Source organism: Anopheles darlingi, chromosome 2 (assembly GCF_943734745.1).
Source record: "Anopheles darlingi chromosome 2, idAnoDarlMG_H_01, whole genome shotgun sequence".
Lineage (NCBI taxonomy): Eukaryota > Metazoa > Arthropoda > Insecta > Diptera > Culicidae > Anopheles > Anopheles darlingi.
The window spans coordinates 90831902-90841901 of record NC_064874.1 but is presented as its reverse complement, the minus strand read 5'-3'; the positions used below and the strand labels follow the sequence as shown (position 1 = coordinate 90841901).

Below are 10000 nucleotides of genomic sequence, written 5' to 3'. Positions count from 1 at the left end.
CGATGACTCGCAAACGGGTTTTCTTGAAATCGAACTCGGCAATGGAGAGCAGAAGCAGGAGTAGAAGAGCGCGAAGAACTTCTGTTTTTTTGTGTGTGTTGTAGTTCAGTAAATGTCAAACAGCGGATACCGTATCCAAACTATCACGTTTCGCGGTGATACACTGACATCGCTGTCATCAAATGAGATCTCCACCTCGAGCCGAAAGGGGCGCGATCGAGTGACGGAGTTTTTCCTTCTTCGTCTCGTGCGCGACGGAAATCATTCATCTTGTAGATGAGCAACATGGCGCTCCAGAAGAACGAATCCCCCCCTCACAATTGACCTTCATCTTCTGTTGGCCGATGGTTTTGGTGGTCTAGTTGAGGCAGAGAGGCTGGGCCGCGATGACGAACCACCGATCATCACGATCTTGTCGAAAATGTCGAGACGAAAGATCCGAAAACACGGCGTCCGCCTCCCGGTGAGCGAGTTTGTTTGTGACAATCAATCAACGATTTCAATCCACGCGCGCTCGTGATTAGCCATATTTAGTTACTTGCCGCCCCTAGCCTCTGAGGGGTCCTCAGGAACCTTCCTCATTGGCCAACGCATGTCAGCACGTTACCAGCGTGTTGGCTTTTGATCGGCACGGATCGCAACCAGCAGTTATGACTCAATGCGGTTCACTTAACCTCAAATTCAACTTCATGAGGCCATGACCGTGAGTCGTGTATAGGAAATGCCGTGATCATGATGATGATGATGATGATGCTGATGCTGATGTTTGTCATAAACCGGAATCAAGCAAGGGAGAAATTCCCGATTGCCGAATCGATCGGTTCAATCGTAGCCATTCGAAGAAGCTATCAAAATAGTCACAACATGTACAGTCACGCGTGTTTGCTGACATTAAGACTAACGAGAGAAGCGTTGGTGGGTGCAGCTGCAGAACCGGCGAGAAGCTGTTGCGTCCGTTGATATCAACAAGTGGCTCTCGTAAGGAAATGGCGTAAGGTTCCTACTGGCAGTTGGTATGCTTCAATTGTTTTGTAACATCTGTTTAAATACGCTCTCTGCCGTGCTCTGTAGGACAAGGTGTCTTCAAGCTTTCAATGACACCTCGTGCATCGCGATTGCGAAGATGAAAAGAAAAGAGGTCCTTGATGCTATCTTCGACTAGACGCTCTTGGAATATTTGTTTAAAATCTATATTTTATTCGGTCCATTTGTTTCACATGCAAACACATCGACCACAATATCGTGCACCTCGGCAAGGAGCTTGTACTTGGTGAATGCCACGCAGGACTTCAACCGCTGCAGACTGGCACTGGTTTCGTAAGGGATGAATTGCAGCAGCAGATTGAACTTTTCGTCCGTCAGCTTCGCCATCGTTTTGTAATATTTACCAATCTGTAGGGAAATGAAACAGGAAGATGCATTCGATCATCAATCAACTAATTGCGTTACATAGTATTTAGCGATTCTTACCGTCTGGACGCAGGCATCACAGGCTGATGGACAGGGAATGGTATCCACACACAGTGTGAGTGTATTGAGCAGCTGTTCGAGATTATAAAATACCAGTTCTATCACCTCAGTGATCAACCCTTCGGTGTGGTACAACCGATCCATTTCACGCTGATAGCATAGGCTGATGTCTTCGTAATTATCCATCGCCAATCGGAGGACCAACGGGTAGTGCTTATGGTAGCAATAGCGTCCATATGGTCCACTAGCAACCAGCACTTGTACCACACTATGAATGGCACGACTGACATGCACACCGTAAAACGTATACAGATCATCGTCAAACGTGTCCGACTGGGCCGTGAAGTTGGCGATCGTATCGTTCAGCAGATTCACCTTCTGCGCTATCGAAGCGACCGAGAAGGTGTCATTGAGCTGCGCCAAAGGACCCTTCAGATATGTGTTGTAGGTGGAGATGGCTTCCAGGCTCGGTATAAGGAAGGTATATGATTCCCCCTCGTACATGGTTCCTGTATACTCGATCGTGTCCATTGCGTCCGATTTCATCTGGTTTAGGTCACTGTCAAACTGTTCGACCGCTTGCTGGGTCAATAGAATGGCCGCTTGACTCTTGGACTCAGCGGTCACGGTGAAATCATCGCCACGTACGATATTTTCCAGCGTACTTTTGACGGTGTAATTCAAGGGGGAAATGGCTGCACCTCGTAGGTATGCACTTGCCTGACGTACCTCGTACACGCGCCTCAAACTGGCGACCTGCGCGAGCCGTACTGACAGATCGGCAGCCGGATCCACCTGGAGTGTGCCTTGTATTACTGCATCCAGGTTGTTAACGATTCGGCTGAAGGACAGCTGGAAGCTGGACAGTACTAGCGACAAGCGATTAAAGCTATCCTTGAACATGTCACTGACGTAGGTTTTGTTGCGATCCTCCAGCACCTTGTAGTCATTAGTAAAGCCGGTCGAAATCAGGGTTTTTATGCTCGTCAATATCTGACCTGCCTTCGTAAGGGCTTGCTGCATGGATTCGTAGCTATTTCCGCTCGATGTTAGCATTGTGGTTGTAAAGTTCAGCAGAGCTACGGTGCTGCGATTTGCGATGCTACCAACCGTTGTGCTCATATTGCTCAACAGTGTATAATTCGAAGTGATCGTGAACGTGTTGTTACCCAGTACGTTGATAGCCGATGCGGCTGCCGTAAAACGATCCGTAACCTGCGCTTTAACTAAAAATGCACTAAACACTCCTTTGTCCGGAATGGCACCAACGCTCTGTGGATTAAAAGGGGTTGTCGTATTACGCCGAAGTCTCAGGCAAACTCTCGCCTTCTTCATACTACCTGATAAGCGCAAACACTTGCTAATAGGAACAGATAGGTGGGACCCATAGTGACAACGCTTGTCTATGCTTCCGTTGATGCGCTTGCACGTGACTGTTACTCGAAACAACTGTTAACTGGAGTCCGGGAGCACCAGACCTTTGGTTCTGTAGCTCGGTTTTGCAACTGAATTTGGCCAGCATGTGACCTCTTGCGACTCCCATATACATTCCAGATTGGCATTGGAAGCCGGCCAGCTGTGCAAACAGTATCCGACTGACGCCATGCTGCGGTATAGTACGAGATTGAGCTAACACAAATACTTCCAACGTACACACACACCTTAGTCGTTTGGTTGTTTTTGGCTGATTTTTTGGTCATTTTAATTTCCATCAATTCGCAATTGTGCCAGGGTTAAAGATATGTTGTCCAAGCAGACCAACGATCGAGTGTACATCGAACATCTAATTATTTGAATGAGTCTTAAATGATTGACTTTATTATGGACGTTCGTGAACGCTAACCGTTAACCGTGTTCATTACACTCGGAAGGTATGACCCAAAACCGTTCAACGCGATCAGTACATTGTAGACCAAAGACGATGGCACATGCTTCCTGACGAGCGCTTCCGTTACTGGCCCAGCACCGGCGGCTTGCTGGGCCCGGATCAGTGCTTCCTGTAGTGCGCTCAGTGCGATCGCGAGTGCTTGCAACGCTCGGTTGATACTCTGGAATCCATCCACCAGCTGATCGGTTATCCTCGAACCTAGCTTGGCCTTCAGTGTGTCCAGCTCGGTACTTAGGCCAACCTTCAGCAACGCATCCAGTGTCGCGATCGCTTGATTCGCCTGATTGAATGCTGTCGTGACTGGGCCACTATCATCGTTGGCGAGAGCAACTATTGCATCCATCAGCGCCATCCCTTTCGCACTTAGCTTGGTTGCGATCGATGCGAACATGTCGCGGATAAGGATGAGCAGCGGATATCCTGATTTGATGGTGAGCGAAAAGTTATCCAGCATATCAAACGTCTCGCGTAACCCGCTGGCACGATCCGCAACCTTCAAACTGCTTGGTACAGCCTGGGCAATTCCAAAGTCAGCTCTCGGCATCGAGAATGCCATCTAAAATGCAGAGTAGTATCGGTATGTTGAGTTGTAGGGGTTGCGTGTGAAAGGGGTTTGTAGCATCTTTTACCTCGGGTATTAAGAATAGCAACAGTGTAAGGAACGCTCGAGAATTCATGCCTTGGCCTTGAGATGATGCGAGAAGCCTTGAACCTACCTCTGTGGTCTATCTTTTCCACGCAATGAAGCGTTACTGACTTTGAAAAATTGGCAAGGTTTCACTGCAAACGATGCCGCGCATGAACGGCTGTGTAAATATTTTTGCGTGTCGTGCACGCATCGACAGTCTATAGGAATTTCTGTACTATCTGGACGAATCAGACTATTATGATGATTCCTAGAAATTCCTAAATTCTATGCAGGTTGTCTCTGATCGCGTTAAAGAAGCGAAGATTCAATGAATCCATTTGAAGTGAGTAGAATAACGCATCAGGTACGAGGTAGTTCACCGAATGATGCAGATCGTTTGGTGATCAAATCGGTGTTTTCTTGTGCCTGTGACCGTGTCACTGGCCTCCAAATGAAAACATGTTTTTCCCAAGTCGACAACCTCCCTTGTACACCTAAGCAAACATCCCGCTAGAACTGGATGTCCCACGGCTCACGAGCTCGACTGTTTCGTTTTTTTTTTTGAGCTCCAACACACACCGCAGCATCCAGGCATAAACACTGTGTTTGCCGATTAAGTGATTATCTTGATTCGAACCGTTATCTTGATTCGAATTCGAATTTACATAAAACTAGCAACGGTCAAGATTGGTTTCGTAGAAAAAAAAGAACGAAATTGGACTAGTACAGTTCTTCAGAAGTTTAGAAGTAACATAACAACTCATTGGCCCTTTATATCTGCTACCGTTACTATGATCCATGGCGACATTTATTGGGTACCATAGTTACGATATGATGTTAAACTGCTATTATCCAATCGAAGAGGATCATCACAGATCATCAGCGATGGAATGACAAGATGGCACTAGTGCTGCACCCAGAACCCATTGACCACCCAGAGCGACCTGCTGCTGCTGCTGGTGATACCCGAGATACCATAAGTTACATCAGTACGAATCCAGGTCACGTTTCCCGTCGAGCAGCATGCGACAGATGGAGCTGTTGCGTTCTAGGCAACCAACCAAGCAATCTAGTAGCTTCTTTTCCTTCTTCGCATCTTCGCATCCAGCTTGACCTGTATCTGCCTCTTTCCTTCCTGTGTCTGCGTCAACCGGCGAGCTTCAGAACACACAACAGTCTCTGGGGAGGGGGAGGGAGTCACAGTGTGGTGAAAGTCGGTCGGATCTTTAGTTTCCTGCTTTGATTCCTTCGCCCTCGTCGTCTTCTCGCACCACCACAGCACAGCCAAGATGCGCACACGTACGCACACGGGTACGATACCCGCGATCACGATCTGGATGTTGGTTGGTTGGTAAAAGTACCGTTCGTCGTGTCCCCGGGAGTGAGAGCGCTCTCGAGTGAGTGTGAGCAAACGAGATGGGTCTGCGGGGCTTTTAGGCAAACCGAAGGCGGGCTTGCTAACCGTTTTGGGGCCCGCTGGTCAATCAGTTTGAGGTGTCTTTTGGTGTGTGACAGACCGATCGACCAAGTGTTGTGCAGAATGTCCCGCAGCCTGGTGGTAACGTTGGTTCTCGTTGGAGTGAGTCTCTTAGTGTTCGCTCCTGGTGGCACCCTTGGCGCTGGTGACTTCGGATTACCCTACACGGTCCCTGGATTCGATGCGAGCTTCCGCACTAACATTGGCGCAGGCGTGGTGGCCATCGTAAAGGCCAACGCGACGCTCAGCAAGTACGATGTGACGCTGGATCGCAGCGGTGTCACTCTGGTGTTGTACGGAATGGCGAACAATCTGACCACACCGCTCAATCGACTGCTGGGCCACGTGGCAGCTAGCTTCGGCGCAAACAGTACCACGATCGTACGTTCCCTGTTCGACGACATCCAAACACTGAAAGAACCAACGGTAGCCGCTCTCGATGTAGCAAAGAAAGCGGTTCTCTCGCTAAATGGTACACTCGGAGCGAGTGCGATCGAGAGTATAGCCGCAAACGTGACCACCATTGCCACCGAAGTGGCCACACTGCTCACGAATCTACCGGTGCTCGGGGAAGCCGTAAGCAAAGCGGGACAACCCAATTCTGCCTACACTACAGCCAACATTACAACGCTGATCACCTCCGATCTGGCACAATCACTGATCGCACCGATCGGTCTGATCAATGCCGGTCTCAACGACATAGCGACCGTGTTTGTGGCGATCGGTAAGGAACGCACCACCGCCATAGGCTACGAGTTGGCCACAAACACTAGCGTTCAGTCGACGCAGCAGGATCTCGCGAACCATTTTACCGTTTTCGGACGTTCCGTAGTCGATACGGTGCGCCAAATGGAGCAGCAGAGTAACGATACGACACGCCAGGTTCGCGAAGAGTACAACCGGCTACAGAATCGGCTCACCGTGCCAACGGAGTACGAGGGAGCGTTGAAGAACTTCACCGATACCATCACGGCACAGGGATTGGAGCACAATCGGCTCATCAAGAAGCAACTGAACGAGCTTTCAAGCAACTATACGACCACGCTGCAGACGGTAGCGGATGCACTCGCGAAGGAGCTAGGGAACGCTACTGCCCAGTTTGTTGACGCGGCCGCACTGGCAGGCCCCAGTGCAATTTCCGAGCGCTGTCTGCAGCGTTCGGTGGCCGAGTTTCGGAAGGGCGAGTATGCGTTCTCGAGGCTCTCGAGCTGCAGTCAGGCCGACGGACGTACCCTAAATTCCCTGACGACGGTCAGTCGATCATACTTTGAGCTGCTACGCTATAGTGCCATATACACGAACCAGGCCCCGACCATCTGTGCCCAGGGTTCCACAAACTGTACCACGGTGGTAAGTTTCCCGAGCCCAAGTGGCCACGCCATGTTCCGGTCGCACTCTCACATATTTTCTGCTTTTCTTTTATACTTCCATCAGTATCTGGGTGCACTGGAGGATCTAAAGACACAGAATGGCATCCGGTTGGACAGCTTCGAGACGTTGTTGCGCATCGAACTGGCCGCACTAAGCCAACGCTATGACATTTGTGCCCGAGCGATCCGTGCCGATATCGACTATCAGATCAAGACGACGCAGGACAAGTTCGCCAAATGTCTCGTTACGGGCAAATAATTCCCCTTCGGATTACAGAACGTTTGAATGAGATTGTAATGCAATAAATCGACGGAATGACAAATACATGTCCGGTAAACTACGATTTCAAACGGTTTTTTTTTATTTCCGCAAAAAATGGCGTTCCTAGATGTAACCAAGCATCTAGAAATCAAGTAATGTCAAGGAACCACAGTAACACAGTGTGCTGTACTCTCTAAGTAGCCTTGGTGTGGTAAAGACGAGTAGCAGAAAGTAGCGGAATAAAGAGAATATCTATATCCCAGATTACCAACAGTTCCAGGATCTGCAACAGGTATTTTAGCGATTCGGGAACAACATTCGGCTTCTGTTTGCCACAAAAGTTGCTCGACAAATCATCTAACACACTAAAACTGCACCAGATGTGCCGCCGCGGTGGCATTGAACTTGCTGCACCGACGGTTACAGTTCCTTCTGTCGTGGAAGAGAAACCCGTTTTTAGGGAGGCAGTCTGGGGACGCCATTTATAGCTCTGGCTGCAGCCACGGTCTGTGAGCCCTGTGGGATCCGTAGTCTGGTCTTCTGACACTGAAACAGGGCGCACGAGAGGGGATGCGCTGCTCACCGTGCGCGTTGACCTCAATTCCTCAATCCCGGGACTCCGGGCAGCTTCCAATAAATCATTCTTTTCGTAGCGAAAACAGTGCATCACCACCACCCCCTAACCAACCGTTCTTTTCTTCCTCTTCCTCTTCATCTATCATACAGACAACGAACCGGGCCCCGAACCGATATGGAAGTGGCCGCACTGACGCGTGATCAGGGCAGAATGGCAGCGACGGCGACGGCGACATCGACGGTGGTAAGCAATCCGCGAACCGGACCGTTTCAGCGCGAGGTGCGCGAATGGCAGCATGTCGATCCAAATACGGGTGCCCTGCTGACGGGCCGGCTCGAGGCAGACCGCTGGGTGAATGGACCGCTCAACAGCTACGGCAAGGTAGGTACCGACGGAACCGGAACGTCTTCCTTCGTCTGCCTCAATTAACGAATTTTCCCAGCAGCGTGCCACCGGCGAGCGAGCGAGCGAGCGAGCGAGTGGCGCGGGCACTGACCCGTTCCCCCTTCGTTCAGTCTCTTCATCTTCTTCCTCTTCCTGTAACACCGCGCGAAACCACGGAACGTATGGAACAGAATTTCTTAAATTTTATAGACGTTGGCCAGAAAGCGGTGCTTTGGCTGCAAGATGGGGTCTCGAAATGGATGAAAGAGAAAGTTGCAACCGACTGCATTGTGCTCGGAGTCTTGCACTAGACCTAGATCCCTCATCTGGAGCCGCTGAAGAAACACGAGAGTGGCCACGACCCTGCTGGTTGGTGCACTTGCAGCGGCCATTCCGACGCTCGTCGACGGTCGTCTGGTCTTTTCCCCCTGATCTTGATCTACCGATATTGTTCTGCTCGATACGGTAGACTAGCTCCGTTCCCCTTTTCGGTTCCCATTGTGTTTCCGTCTGCTGCTGTACCCAAAACGGGCTTATCGTGTTTTTCGTCGCTGCAGAATCGCGATCCGCGATCCTCATTTGCGTACAATTGCGCCGACAGTTCGTCTGCCGCCGTGTTGTGTGTCTGGGACGAACAGAACAAGCGTCTTCAAGTCATAACCCCACTCAGGCCATACCGACCACCGGCGCAAACCATGACCGGGGCTCGATGACCGTCGATGGGTTGTTTGGCCTCGAACCTGCTGCAAAACCAAACCTAGTGCCGGCGCGCATTTGCGTGGCGTGCAATTTATGGTTCCCGTTTCCCCCCCCCCCCCCCCCATCCCTTCTGGGATCGAATGTCGGCTTCGACAAGGGGATCGTTTATACTGCTTTTACTGCACGGCAAATGAACCATTAAGGTCAGGGAATGGCGTTGTAGACACTGGAAAGGAAGAAAGACCCATTGCACACCCCATTGTACGACAATTGCATCGTCTCGATCGTCTGCATTGGGGATGATGATTGACGCGGCGCGTCATTTGCTCTGTGACAAGTTAAACGAAGCGCCTTCGGAGCTTTCCTTGTGCTTGCGTTGAACGATCTTTGTTGGATAAATGATGCAGATGCTATTACCGTACACTGGCGCGCACGCACACACACAAACCGCACATTTGCCAATTCCGTTTGGCGAAAGAAATGTAAATTCCCACTTCATTACCGCCGCCATTTGGGGTAGTAGTCCCGGAAGTTGCGCAGAGCGTGCAGGGCTCCGGAGTTAATGAGTGGTTATGCTCGAAGCAGCACTAGCTACAGCAGCAACAACATTACATGCTGGTGCACGTGGATGCCAATGTGGATCTCATCAGGAAGTAATCAGTGCACACCGCAGCTTGTGTGTGTGTGTGTGTATGGCTGTGTTTCTGTTTCTGGCACGTAACGGACAGAAACAACAACAATGCCCCCACTCTCGGTTGTCCCGGGCGTTAACTTCGAAACGTTTGGGGTTGTTCTGTCGCTTGTTTCAAATCATACAATGTTGTAGCATTTGTAGCAAATCGCGCTATGAAACGCTAGAGAGATTGTTGAAGGACGCACACACACACACACACACACACACACACACACACACATATCTCAGAAAGTCTATTTTAAAGCCAGCTTGTTGAGGGCTCATTGCCACCGCTGCCCGCCGGGAGAGGAGGGTAATGAATATGTAATTGATTGTCGAGAGGTGTCGCGCGCGAGTGGTGTGGTAGCCAGCCAGCCAGCTAGCCCTAAACACACTCCAAACAAGGGACTGCAAACGATCGATCGATCGACACTCATCTGTGCGCAGCGAAGGAATATGGGTATGCAGTATGGCACCACGCGTCAGCAAGCGGTCGTTGTGCTGTGGAACCACCGGGCCCCCGGGGGTAATTAATTAAAACCTGCGTGCCACTGCCAATTATGGCACTGTCC

General features: G+C 50.4%; 2 protein-coding genes across 5 annotated transcripts in view; both read left to right on the top strand.

Moving 5' to 3' along the window:
- LOC125949083 (mucin-19) overlaps window positions 1-10000 on the top strand; it is a 48078-nt gene that overhangs the window by 21476 nt on the left and 16602 nt on the right. For all 4 annotated transcript variants that reach the window (XM_049675777.1, XM_049675779.1, XM_049675778.1 and 1 more), the window contains exon 2: window positions 7822-8053. In XM_049675777.1, coding sequence (XP_049531734.1) covers window positions 7847-8053 — 207 coding nt within the window. In that variant the 5' untranslated portion in view covers window positions 7822-7846. The remainder of the gene's footprint in view (window positions 1-7821; window positions 8054-10000) is intronic.
- LOC125959627 (uncharacterized) lies at window positions 5244-7092 on the top strand. Its single transcript, XM_049692454.1, has 2 exons — window positions 5244-6813; window positions 6898-7092. Exons 1-2 carry the CDS (start codon window positions 5527-5529, stop codon window positions 7090-7092), a joined length of 1482 nt encoding a protein of 493 aa, XP_049548411.1. The 5' UTR covers window positions 5244-5526.